Below are 14,225 nucleotides of genomic sequence, written 5' to 3'. Positions count from 1 at the left end.
GCCCCATCCCTGGAAACATTCCAGGTCAGGTTGGACGGGGCTCTGAGCAACCTGATCTAGTTGCAGATGTCCCTGCCCAGGGCAGGGGGGTTGGACGAGATGGCCTTTAGAGGTCCCGTCCAACCCAAACTATTCTATGTTTCTATGATTTCAACACAATTGAAGCCAAATACCCTTCTGTCCTTCATGTACTGCTTGGTAAAGTTCATTTGTTAGTGTGAAACAAATTGATGATTCCCTAGGAGAAGCAATTTCAGTACTTCCATCCTCCAAAAAAATGTAGCTGTAACAAAGAGGTTAAATGTCTCCCAAAGCATAGCAGGCTGTCTCTTTAAGTTTCACAATCTAATGTATTAGCCTCTATTTTAGGAACTGTTAATACTCCATAAATATAAAGCAATAATTGATCAATAAGGAGAACTCCCACAGGCGGGATATGTCTGTTTATCCAGATCTTACAACCTGTTTTAAAGTAGGCAATATTATGCCCATTTTGAAATGAGCAGTGGGAATAATACCTTGCTTTAGATTCCATGCTAAATTTAATTAAAGCAAGGAGCTCCAGATGGGTCCTTCAGATAAGTGGTTTATATCAATTTTTTGGTATGTAGCTTTTACAGAGTGGAGTGTGCTTTAATACAATCCCAGGTAAACAGCAGGCTTGAACCCCCACCTTGCTTCCATTGATACGGAGTAAGTGTTTACTCCTGGATCAGACTTAAGCATTTGTTCCGCTGAATCCATCACAGTCAAGGTCTTCCCTAAAAATCTTTGTGGCAGGGTAATTGCTTATAAGGAGAACGAATAGGGAAGCAGTTGGTTCCTTAGTTCCTCTTTAATGGCATAAGTTCAATCCTCACTTGAAAAACTATCCAGTAGTTCTTTACAGACCCAGTTCCACCTGCATATGAGAGTTTGAAACTCTTCAATATGAGTGACTCCTCCAGTTCCATTACTGGAGGAGAATCACAGTTTGAAGCAGAAGATATGTGCATTATTTATCTCAGTGAGCACATGCAACTGAAAATACATGTCCAAAAGTTAGGCAGATTGAAGATAGTCAACAGTGATTTTCCTTCCCTCCCTCGCTGCTATCACATGGATCTCCTTGAGAAGTAATGTTGCAATATTATTTAACATCCTAACATGCCAGCGGAATAAGAACGTGTGTATTTGGGAGAAGCCAGTTTATTGGTGTTTTCCAACTAAGCATTTATAATGCATTAAAAATTCTTCGATTCTTTAGCTGTAACTACTGCTGAGTTCCTCTCCCGGTATTTTATTTTACAGTCACTATAACTCACTAAATAACCAGTGTATTAGAACAGCATGATTCATTTCTGCTGTTTGTAGGGAAACTATTGAAACACTTGCATTTTTAATGCTCTAGGGTGTATTTGATAATTACGGTTGAATCCAAGTTAGACCATAAATAAGTAATATCTGATAGCCCCCTGTGATGTGAATGAGATAGACTTGGCTGAAAATTTGCACGCTAAGTAGAGGCAATGAAAATGCCTTCTGCAAAGCCTGAAGACAGTTGGTAAAACCACCTTTGAGATATAGGCCACCTCTGAGTCAAAAACCGAGATATGTTTCAATTCTTTGAGTGTAAGGGACACAAAAAGAGACTTTGTTCTGGAAAAGGGATGTTTAGAAAGACTTTCTGTTATCACGTTCAAGGGTCTCGCTTCATTTTGCCATTCCGCGGGTAATTTTGGAAATTTTTCTGTGCTGGCGATGTTGTAGCACATGTCCATCTTCTAGAAGATGGACCTCGTTGTAACCCCATCTTGAACGTGTGCTTCTGCCTTGCTACTGGAAGGAACAGCTGGGCGTTGAGCTGCGTGGGGAACCGTGCAGGGAAACGGGGGCTTTAGCGTCTCAGTTTCATTGCTGACATTTGTGATGGTTTAAGGTCAAGTAAGTCGCTCCAACGGGGCACTGGAGTGCAAGCTGGATTGCCAGACTCGAGTGCTGCTTAATTTGTGGGGCATCACAGGCACTGACTGGACTGAGTCTGTGAGGCACACGATGTTACAGAGAAGCCGGGAGCCTGGCCGCGCATTTAAACAACGTGAGGCAGTGCGGAGCGGGACGAAACGCGACTGCTGGATTTGATTTCCGTTTCATTTAAGGGCTGGGCTACTTTGGGTCAGAGGGGGTTTGCCTCACGTTTAGAGGTGCTGTTAGACTCCTGGAGCTCCTTCTGGAGTCGGTGTTCAGCACGAAGTCAGGCGTGTGGCTGTATGTTACCATTATTTTATTTTGCAACACGTTACCGTTTTATTTTAAGCTAAGAAAATGTCAGTGGATAAAGGCTGGGTAGAACGGTGAAGTTACGGGGTCTTTAATATTGCATTATAATTGGAGATGCAGGAGAAATTATATTCTAACCGTTGTTAACCTTTGCAAAGCTGAATGAATTGCAAGCAAACCGTGTTTTTTCTGTTTCCTCTGCTTTTCATAACATAGCTCTTTAATTTGCAAATCTTGCTGTTGTCTTTCAGCAGATCGTCTGAGCTGTTTTGACAGTCTCTAGTAAACATTTTTATTAGTATCTGTGCTTCCTTGTCTTCCAAAAAAATCTGTGTATGCCACCACACCTATCTATAATCCGTATTTCTCACCAGTGTACTTTTGCATACGGAAGATGTGAAAATATGTATTATTTTTAATATTTGGCGAGCAATTGAGTTTAGAAGGCCATTTTTCTTCCTTTTATTTAAAAAAAAAAAAAGTGCTTCTGTATTTCTTCTGTGCCTCTCTGCTTTATTGGCCAGTTCTGTAGAGATTTATAAGAGGAGTATTAAGAACAGTTTGAATGAAATAAGGACGTGGAAGCACCAACAGAAACGGCAGAACAAGAGTTGAAAGCATGGATTGTTTTCTAACCGGTGACACAGTTGGCTGTAAAGCAGTCGAGGATCATGCTGGTAACTCTGCAACTTATCAGGAGGAGACCTCTTGCTCCAAAACTAGGAGGGTGGCAGAAGGGTGACAGCTTATCACCGCTGCCATTCCTTTTCGTAGCGTAGCAGCCCTTAGAAACTCAAAATGAGGAGATAGAGGTATTGACCAACAGACTTGCCTAGAAGATCAGAAGTGTGAAGTGAACAAAACTGAAGCCAGAGGGTCCTACCAAAGAAGCTGTTGAGCCCTACAGGGTATAAAAGACCTATGAACCCTATAAAGCAGGTTTGCTGTCTCCAGGAAAGAAGCCAGGAGATGTGGCGAGGACCTGACAGCCAGCATCCCTTGTCCTCTGTGTGGGACACAAGTGATGTTGGCCAGACCAGCTGGCCAATACATTTGGCATTTGTGGGTGTGAGAGTGTGAAACTGGTATAATCAATTTTTCTCTGAGATTTTGTTAAATATAATAACCTTCAGCCTGGAGAAGAGAAGGCTCTGGGGAGACCTTCTTGCAGCCTTTCAATAATTATAGGGGGCTTGTAAGAAAGGTGGGGACAGACTTTGTAGTAGGGCCTGTAGCGATAGGACAATGGGTAATGGTTTCAAACTAAAAGAGGGGAGATTTAGACTAGATAGAAGGAAGAAATTTTTGACACTGAGGGTGGTGAAGCACTGGCCCAGGTTGCCCAGAGAGGTGGTGGATGCCCCATCCCTGGAAACATTCCAGGTCAGGTTGGACGGGGCTGTGAGTGACCTGATCTAGTTGCAGATGTCCCTGCCCGGGGCAGGGGGGTTGGACTAGATGGCCTTCAGAGGTCCCTTCCAACCCAAACCATTCTATGATTCTATTCTACGATCTCATCCTGAGCTTTGTTACATTGATTTACTATAGACCTCTGATGTCTTCTACTGCACTTCAGTTCTGTGTCCTCACGTGCGCAGTTCACCCCATTTCTTGGCTGCTGTATGTCTCGTCTTTCATATCTGCCCTTGAAACGTCCTTCTAGCCGACTCTCTCTAGTCCCATCGTAGTCTTACAATGATTATTAGAGAAATGGGGGTATTTCACAAATGGAACAGAGGTTGCAAGTTTTGTGTTCTCATGGTGGCACATGAAACCTCATGTGCCTCTACTAAGGTCTGAATATCAAATAGGGTAATTTTACTGTGGTGCAAATAATTGGACTTGTTCCTCAGAAGGACTTCAGAGGGAGCGGTATTTGTTTCCGTACAACATCAGGCAGATGGTTTAATGTGCTGTATATTGTTTTTCCTGGCTGTAAACATTTGCCCAGTGTTTTCAGTAAGTGGGAATGGCCTGTTGCAATAATTCAAATCTGTAGTTGTGCTGCAGATATTTTATTTACTCTTTTTGCTTATTAAATAATTTTTTACTGCAGCAGAAATGGCATTGCTAAATCTGTGCCTAAAATACAATCTGAATCACTTTTTTTCTTTGAGGAAAAGGAGGAGCTTGGGAATATCTTTACATAAACTTCTTCACCTTGTTAGAAAGAAACAGTTCAGCATCCATGACTTCCTTCTTTCCATGTTGTCCTCATCACTCTTTACAGTGTCCTCCACACAGTGGTCACACGTGGAGGCCATTTGGTCTTTCCTCCGTTAATTAGTCCCATCATTATCTGTGCCCATTTATGCTTTTGGCCTCTACAGTCTCCTGTGACAACGTAGTGGTTTGGGGTGTGATATAAGCACTTTGGGTTTTTAAACCTTTATTGTGTGGGGTTTAGTTCATAGCTTTGACACCTTAATTTAGTTTTCTCTGTGTGTTGTGTTGCAGCTGCTTTTCTAGTCAGTGCAGCTGATGGACACCGAAGAGCAGTTCAGTTACCAGACATAGGTGTCCACTTTAGGGCGAGCCACATAGCTCTCCACGGACCGCTGACTGTCATTCATTTGGGTATTCCTCATGAGTTAAGTTGACAAGATGACCAGGTTAGCACCGAGGCTACGGAAGAGAACTGAGAATGGAAGGAGTCTACACGGCCAACGCCATGCTTGGTCCCCAGTCCCACTCATAGCTACAGCCTGCTCAGACACTCCTGCCTTCCGAGTAGCTTGTTCTCCTGCCTGAAAATAGTATGAGGGAAAAACCTTCGAAACACATGTCAAAATAACACTGATTTCCATTCCAGTTTCATCATGTGTCGCATGATTTTTGGTGTGTTTACTTAAAGCTCCATCTTCTAGATCTGCATGATGACTTTTTCCCTTTATTTAATATTATGCTCTTTGTGATAGCATAGAAGACTTGCAAATCTGAACCCTAAAAAGCAAAAGAAAAACAAATTTAAAAAAAAAAAAAACAAACAAAAAAACCAGACAAATATATTAATATCTGTAAAAAAAAACCAAACAAAAAACCCAGACAAATATATTAATACCTGCTTTCCCAAAAGACCTCAAACCTCTAGTTAGACTGATCTTGTGTTTATGGAAGCTGCCACCATTTTCCAGGGTGTCAGATTGGTTGTGCTAGCCAATAAGTAGATTTTTAAACTAGACGCGAAAGACAAATAGTACCACTTGCCGCAAATAACGTGGGTTGTGGCTTGTGAAACCTTGGTGCCATCTTCAGCAGAAAGAGAAGGTCATTAATCTGTAGATCAGATCTATTGGTTTGCTGTTGGCTGCAGATGGCTGCTTGGCAAAGGCCAACGGTGCAAACCCTGTGCACTCCTTCAGCATTATGTGCTTGTTCCAATTATTTTGAGGTTTAATGCATCGAGTACTTAAAAATCTGTCCTATAACTCTGCAGCATATTAAAATTTACTTTTAAATAGCACTTAAATAGCTTCCAATTCATCAAAATAATTTGGGATGTAGTGTAGTAATCATTGCAGTGCTTTCTGAAATCAAGTGACCTATATATGTTAAAGCATATTAGTATTGAAGCTGCTGTATATTTCGGCATTTAAAACTGCTGTTTTTTACTAGCAATTCTGATGTTGATAAACATTGTAGGAGAGTTTAATAATTGGGCCCTAATATGCCAGATGGATTTTCTTCTCCTGTCATGAGAATTCATCATATCAAAGTGCTGATGAAGTTTTCCAGCCGTTTAAAAATGAAAGTATACTTGTTTGAAGAGCTTTAAGGATACCTGGAGTGGAGAGAATATCCTCTCTGCTATGAAAAGGAGCTTAGAGTGCAGGATAAAACCAGACAGGGTGTTCAAGTTCAGATTTTTGCGTCAGGGTGGGAATACCGTGTGGTATAAAGAGCGCTGAAGGCTTATCAACAAACGATTAATGCATGTGTTGAGGCCAACTGAGGGGAGATTACTTATAACCATGTTGCTCATTTACTGTACTTAAAGAATCTAATAAATAATTAAGAATTACTTAATTGAGCTATTTATCAAATGGAGTATTGTCCATAAAATGTAAATGTAACTTCTCCTTGTATTGCAATATTTATGCTGCATAAGCGTAAACTTCTATAACTTGTATAGGCCAATGAAAGCTGCATTTGGGAGAACCTGACCTAAATGGGGAGTCACGTTCCAATTTCCACGGGACGAAAAACTCTCCACGGGTGTTAGATGTCTCTAGATGGCTCTTTTTCCTTCCAGTCTGGTTTTGCACCTGAGGTTTCTGGTTTCCTCTTTTTTCTATTAGAAAAATTGAACTGCTCTCAAAGTGGACTCATTACTCATTAGGAAAACAGAAACCCAACAGCTGATGGTTCAGGTACAGCTACTGGATGGGCTGCTTCGCCTGTACGTGACAGTTGCAGGACTGCGTAGACTATGCTGGGATGTTATGAGCCCAAGAATATTTCTGTCCCCTTTACCCTCTTTTTGGAGAGACAGATGAGGAAAAACGATACAAAAGCATTGTTTGAGATGGGAGGAGGTGTAGAGGGAAGGCTCGAATGAACAGTGGATTTCAGGGATGAAGGAGGCTCTTGGTAGGCTGTTCTTTTTGGAGGAGAAAGAAAAAGAAGGCGAAGATAAAGCAAGTCCTGCAGCGAAGGTTTGTTTTTAAAGCCCTTTGGAAATGGGTGGATGTTCGTAGCTGGCAGAGCGAGCGCTGAGGCTGTTCAGGAGAAAGCTGGGCAGAGCACGGCATTTGACTAGGACTCTGCCAACCGTAGACTTTCACTCCGAATCATTTTCCAATACAGCTCGTTCCGCGCAGCTGTTTCTTTCCGCTGCTTCCATATTACAGAGTTCCTTTCCAAGAGAAGGTATGGGGGGGGGAAAAAGCTGCTTTAAAACTACTGACATGAAGACAGGTCTTTTTAAGTTATTTCAGGATGGTTTGGGCTGAGTAAACCCAGCAGATAGATCTTGACTTTGCTCTGCCCCTGGGACTCTTCCAGCAAGTGATGGACTGCAGCCCAGCAAGCAGGCGCTGCCTTTTATTCCTCCCCGAGTGCTGCCAAGGGGAGGTAGTGCAAAGGGGAAAATATATTTCCTTAGTGGCTTTATAGCTTTTGTGGGTGTTTGCTGCCTCCTTGTGACGGTACAAAGATGTATGGCGCTGTTCCTTCGAAATACAGGGTACTGTGGTGAGCGTTTTAGAAAGAGTTTCTATTAGTCTTTAATTGTTAATTCCTCTCTGTGCTTTCTTCAGAAAGTCTTGGCTGTGGTGCCAGAAGTGAGGCAGGAAAGAGAAACTCGTGAAAGACTCTGTCACGTACCATCTTGTGCAATACTGCATTTCGGAAAGGGGATTTAATACAAGGATAAAGGTGATCCTCTTAGTTCTCCACTCTAGCTTTCTTCTCTGAGGGAGTAAATGAATATGTAGGGAGACGCCGTGTTCAAATCATCCAGAAATAAGAAGTCTGTATCTGACATTTACAACTCGCCGAGGTCACATTTTTCCTAAAAAGGAGCCATCCTCATAGGGGTTCAGCGTGTTTTGATGTGTATCTTCAGTTCGGCGTGTATGTTCCTGGTGCTGTCTGATAGATACATGTGAATGGAGCCCATATGTCTTGTAAGGGTCACCTACAGAAAGGTGGAGATCTCATTCACTTTGCTGGCTGTGCATGGCACAGAGCAGCTTCATCTGTATGCTTGACCTCCCGAGAAACTCCTCCTGAAGGTAAATCTCTCTTAAATGGTTCTTTATAACACAGAGGTGCTGGAGATTGGCAAAGCATCTGGCCCTTGCCCTCTGCCCTTTGGACCTCCATCTCCTTTCCCCAAGTAAAGGGGTATTGCGGAGGTGGACTTGGATAAGCCGTGGCAGGAGCTGTTTCCCGTAAGCTGCATCTAAAGTGCTTTATCTTGAGATGAAACTTCTCGCTGGAGTGACGACGTGAACGCGGTCGCCTGGCCGGCGTTGTGCTTTGGCAGCCTGTCCTGGGGACTCCTGCAGATGTTCTGAGTATTGTTGTTTTCATGGTCAAATTAAATGTGGAGCCAGGAACAGTTTTCCCCGCTGCCTTGAAGATTTTATTTCCACCCTCTATTTGTAAATTGATGTTAAAACGTTACTGAAAACAAAGCAGACCAAAGATTTAGCTCATGGTCTTGGCTGTGCTGGTTTTGCTCGGATACATTTCGGATTTTTGCTCTCCGGGAAGCGCTGTCCTCTTTGGGCCTCAGAGATAAAGCAAGCATTGCACCTTAGAAAGACTTCAGGTTTCTTTGAGGAAAAGGGAGCTTAAAAGAAGAAAAAAGCTTACCAAAGCTGTTGAGTAAGTGTGGTAGCATTCATTCCGTGGGGGAGCTAAAAGGAGTCCCAAGACAAATGTGGGCACTCAGAAATTTTGCTAGTCCATCACTCACTTGTGCCTGTTCAAGTGTGGCATAAGTGAAAATCCATCTAGTCCAAACGTGACCTCGTCCAGGAGAGAAATACTGTTTCCAGGTGGTATGGATAGCCTGCTCTTGCACTTAATACAGTGGCAGGGAGCTTTGGGAAAGAAAGGGGAAGCTGAAGGTATGAAATCCTCAATCATCAATAACGCATGTTAGCTTCTTTACCAAAATAGCCATTAACGATTTAATGTATACGCTTTACTGGTTAGTGGGGGCACATTGTTTTTTACTGCAGAAGTCAGTAGTAATCCGGTACCTCTCAAAAAGGAAAATAAAATAGCCATTAAAAATGCTTGTCTAAACTGTTTGTGTTTGCAGAAAAATGGCCAGGCTTTTACAGTGAAATAATGTCAGATTTTAATATGTAGAGAAGATGTGGGGGAAGTGATTTGGAATACATACCTTAATTTTAAAAGGTATCTTAATCAGGGTATCTCCATGATCCTGCTTAAATTTGTAAAGAAATAGCCACCATAGGAGCCTTCAAAAGCTGTGCAGGTGTTTTAATGCTGAAGTCACACAAGTGCCAATTTTGTAATATCATATACTATATGATAGTAAAACGTATTCCTATACATATCTAAGCCTGAAAAGTATAACCACGTTGCCTACTGGCTGCCCCTTGCGTGTTCGGTGCCCGATCACACGCAGTTTTCATAATATATAGGCTATGCATAGGGATATGTAATCAGGAACAGGCCCTCCTCCTTCTGCATCTCAGGGAACGGTTCCTGCTGTCGATCCCTTTTTTTTCTTTTTTTTAAATGATAAATATTTCCAAGTCCGTGCACTACTCTCTGCTAAAGAACTTGCTGTTGTAGAGGAGGTCTCCCAGTTGCTGACGTGGAGCTTGAAGGACAAAATGTGCAGTCCCTCGCAGCTCGTACGAGGCAAACGGCACGGCATTTATGAAGAGAGGGGACAACAGGGAACTGGCGGGATGAGATGCCGTCCATCGTCATAAGCTATGTTTTTTCGGTCAGCAGTGCAACAGTGGCTTCACGTCCAAGTAGAAGAAGTCATCATCGAGGTCACGGACATTCGTATGAGTAGGGTGGGAGAGCACAGTGGAAACCACAGCGTTGTTTGGAAATGGGAGGTTTGGGGGTCTGCAAAAAGGATTGATTTTTGGAAGCAGAGCTGAGTTTGTTTTCCAAGGCAGGGAGTATTGAGCGGTCGCAGTCTTTCTCCCACCGTAGTCTTTCCTGCGTGGCTGTGGGTCTCCATTAGGACCCCCAGCATGGTGAGAACCGAGCCGTGCCCAGAGGCAGGGAGAGGGGCGCGCCGGTTCCCCTTCAACAGAAATCCCTGTTCAAGCATACAGAGCACAGCGGTCGGCGTAAATAGTGCACTTTAGAAAATAATCATCTCCTCTGGTTAATCTTCCTTTAAGCACGCTCTTTAAATGTACGCTAAAGTGTGGGGAGGGAGGTTTGGAGACATTTTCTTTTACCGATCAGTGCAGTACTTGAGAAGAGAGGCGTTATCTGGGGTTCAGATATACAAAAGGAAAAAATTTTAATCTTGGAAAGCTTGTGTGCCTTGAAGTTGCTCATTAAGTATTCAGTGTGATAAGATCATAACTGTCAATAAAGTTGGCTTTTATTATTATTATTATAACTGCTTTTTGTTATATCTGCTTCTTTGCATTTTCCGTAGAAGTTGATAAATCTATTCATCCTTTCCTCCTCTTTAGATTTAAGAAAAGCAATATGGATTTGGGGAAACCAAGAAATGCCTATAGTTCTGCAACAGCCAGTCAAAAAGAATCCAACTACTGTACACTTCATCCTATTTTTGTAATTTGGAAAAGAAAATATAATCACTTTTCTCTGCTTCTTTCAAGGCTTTTCTTTTTTGGGTTATCCTCTCACTTTAAGTATCGCCAAAGATAGTCAATACTGGCTTTTCCAATTTGATTAAATCTTTTGGCCTTACTGTTCTGATTTCCTGGTGAAAATGGGTGGATGTCCTATAAGGAGGTCTAATGGGTAATTTAGGAACAACAGTTTTCTCTGAAAATAGATGTACATCGTTCCTCACCACGTGTCATGAGCACTGAACTGTGCAAAACACCTTGCACTGCTGTGCTATCTTTCATCAAAGTGCCTCTAAGTATTATATGAGCTTTTAGTCAGGTTTTTTTGATTTGCTAGAGTTTTTCAGCTGCCGTTATGTTATGAACAAGGACAATAAGATTTTTTTTTTATTATTTTTTTCTTCCTTTACAGTTGTTTCCTGTCTTTGCTCCTGGTGGCAGCTGTGGTTTGGAAGATTAAACAAAGTTGCTGGGCATCGCGACGAAGAGAGGTTGTAATGACAAAATTGAATGCTCTCTCTTAAATGACCTTTTTATAGTTGTTCTCTCTTTGTATTTATTCACGTATGCATAGCATTAACCTTCAGTTAAGGATAAGCTTCACTAATCTATAAATGTTTCTGTTTGGAGATTTATAATAGTGTACTTTCAATTACAGTTTCACTGACAAATGATGCTATTTTAGTATCCTGATGCTGCAGTTTCTGTGAAGCACAAAAAAATAGGGGTGGATGTCCTACGTTCCCAGAACTCGGGTTCTAGACAGCATAAATACAAAACCACCGCAAATAAGGAGATTCTTTACATCTGTCCCCAAAGAGGAAGTTCCTGCGCTGAAGCTCTGAACCACAGTAGCTCCCGCTTTAATCTGTTAAAAAAAACAGCTAATCCTCATTTTCAAAGTAAAAGCTTATCTAAATGTTTTGGGGTTGTTTTGTGTGGGTTTCTTTTTTAATCTGCTGGAACATAGTAGCATAAGAGGAAGGTGGGAGAAACCACCCACGATTTGGAAAGCTGTAGTGTACTACTTAAAAAGGCAATTTTTAGTGCCAGAGCTTTCCCCTCCTCACCTAGCCATGGACCATACCAGCTTCCCAACTTTGTCTTGTTTGCAGCATGTAAAAACGTGTGCTTTACACCCCCTAAGATATGGCTCCTCCTCGTTTATCCCTGATGCATTTGGTGATTTATTTTTTTTTCCAGCACCCTTTTTCCCTGCTTCTCAATTTAAGCTAACTTCATGTTACACCCCGCAGCACGCAGGGTGACCGAGATAGGATGGCCAATGTATTGTCACTCAGTAGCATAAAGAAAGTCCTTATTTCTAATTTTTAAGCATAAATGCAGAAATGTGTAGTAGAGCTGTGCAGAGAAGTAGGTCCTGTGTGCTGCAAGGCAGACGACCACACGATCCTGGGGTTTTCTTGCTGCGGTAAGCACTAAAACCATGGCAGGCAAAGCCCTGTATAATGTACAAATCGAGCAGAGGTTAGGCTGGGCTGCGCCTGGGATTATTTTTAGGAGCTTTGTCTTGTGCAATCTGTTTTCTTGTATGCAAAATGAGAGAAGCCAGACTTTATTCAAGTGAGTCCATGTGCTCTTTCTATATCTAAGTATCTGTACGTCGTCACCCGAGAGCAGGTATCTTTCCCTGAGGAGTGAGGTGTGTTTCTCCCCTGCTTTTGGATTTTAGGGTGAAATCTGCCCATACCCATAGATTTTCCTCCCAGCTATCCCGCTGGGATGAAGCTCCTGGCAGCTGCAGTCACCCAGCCGTGTAACTGTTCTATTCAAGGGTGTTTTATTCATACTTAGTAGTTGATCAGGAGTATTCTGGGGATTAATTTTTACAGTGCTGAAATTCTGTGCATGTACCCGTTTCTTGCATATCTTCAAAAATCTGTGTCTAGTTGTACTTACCAGTGCAGTAGTGGGAATAGTATAAATTTATTCCTTCTGAGGATCTCCTTTCTTATAATAAATCAGGATGATGTTTGATAACTCTTTTCTTCTTCTTCCTCGTTTCTGCTTCAGATGTTTTTGCTCTTACTAGTGAACTCAAATGCATAATATAATCAGTAGTTTTCAAACAGATAACCCTTAATCTTTGAAATAATTTAAGTCTTTGAGGTTTGCTGTATTCTCTGAAGGTAGATAATTTTTTACTAGGGCGGCTGGTTTTTCCTTCTCACTTTCCTGGCAAGAAAGTAAGCTGGAATCAGCATAACATTCCCTCTTGGCTCCTGGGGTTAAATGTTATCTAGGAATGTATAAGGAATATAGACTGAGAAGTAAACGCTGTGCTTTGGAGCTCAGTTAAAATATTTTAGCAGTGGCCTAAATGAAAAATGTCTCTATAAATTAAGTTACTTTCAGTCTGAAGCGCGTTTTAAGGAAAAAAGCTGTAGTACTAGCAACGTACTGGGGTGTTTCAGTCTTAAATTCAGTTTACATGCGTGGCTGTTTGACGGGCAGTTCATCAGTGTGTTCTTTTCCTGGCAGATTCCTGTCTTCCGCTGTTGTTTGTCTTGCTCCTTCACAGATCTCTGCTATTCCATTCCTCTTTTGTTAGAAATACTTGTAAAACTTGAGGAAACTGTTTTAAATCTTTGCCATGCCATTATTAGATATATTAATAAAGACTGTCTCCAGAAACAAAAGACTGCCCCAAAATTCTATGACTTTTTGGTATTATCTAAGATGATTTTTTAGCTTGCAGGGTGGTTTTTTTAATACGGACTCTCAATAAATCCTAGCAAGGCCCTCTTTGAACATTAGTAGTTAAAAGAATGATTAATAGCAAGTTGCTACACTGCAAGTTTTAAGTGTATGCCAGTTTACCCCTCTGTTCTGAGGATGTTTCTGAAGCGTGTGATTTTTAGATTTGCCATTCTTCCTTCCTTTCGAGTTGGCTGCTCTCTTTGGTTTTCTCCATTACCCTTACAGGAGTGTTGGGTCACAGAGTTTGCAGGCTGGACTGGGAAAAACAGATTTTGTTTTATCACTTTTTTTTTTTCCCTGCCTCTACAAACTGCTGACACAGCTGATGGAGACCACCTCCTCCACCTCCTCCCACCGTGTTACAATTCAGGGGCAGGGTAAAAGGAAAGGTGGTTAAGCAGCAGTGGCAGGACACCCGATTCAGAGAGCATATTGTAAACTTTAAGTTAATATATGCTGCAGCCCTGGAGGAAGATATTTCTCTGGTTTGAGCTATATTTTTAGAAGTAGTCAAGTTACAGTCGCCTGTCTCCCATGGGTTGTGCCGTAGTAATTCTGTGCGTGTTCTCTAATCTCAACCCAAAAATAAGTAAAATAAAATGCAATCTGCAGGTAATTCCCAGCTATCAATCACTTCTGCTTCCAATACGAGCACTGCAAGTGCCTAACTTCTTATCGCGGTGCAGAGTGAAAAGTAGATAGCTGAAGCTTAATCTGAGATATGTATAGGACAGAAAAGGGAGTGCGGTGAAAGGTCTAGTAGTCAAAATTATGCAGACAGTATTGCTTGGAAAATGTGCCGGGAGAAGTTGTACAGCTGTGCTTGGTGTATCAGGTTAATGGAACGGAGCATCATCGTTTGGTTGAAACTAAATTTGCATTACCCCTTACTGAGAAAGCAGTGTACTACAAATCCAGAATCTACATCAGGATCTTTTAAAATATATAAGCTTCTCCTGACTTCCCCCC

At 41.8% G+C, this 14,225-nt stretch overlaps 1 protein-coding gene across 1 annotated transcript in view; it reads left to right on the top strand.

Annotated features, from left to right (window-relative positions):
- The window catches only part of ATRN (attractin), a 124,487-nt gene that overhangs the window by 84,650 nt on the left and 25,612 nt on the right, over nt 1-14,225 (top strand). The window contains exon 26 of the mRNA XM_009290721.1: nt 10,948-11,026. Within this exon, the coding sequence (XP_009288996.1) occupies nt 10,948-11,026 (79 nt within the window). The remainder of the gene's footprint in view (nt 1-10,947; nt 11,027-14,225) is intronic.

Source organism: Aptenodytes forsteri, unplaced genomic scaffold, assembly GCF_000699145.1.
Source record: "Aptenodytes forsteri isolate BGI_AS27 unplaced genomic scaffold, ASM69914v1 Scaffold236, whole genome shotgun sequence".
NCBI classification, from domain to species: Eukaryota; Metazoa; Chordata; class Aves; order Sphenisciformes; family Spheniscidae; genus Aptenodytes; species Aptenodytes forsteri.
This window is presented reverse-complemented; position numbering and strand designations above follow the sequence as displayed.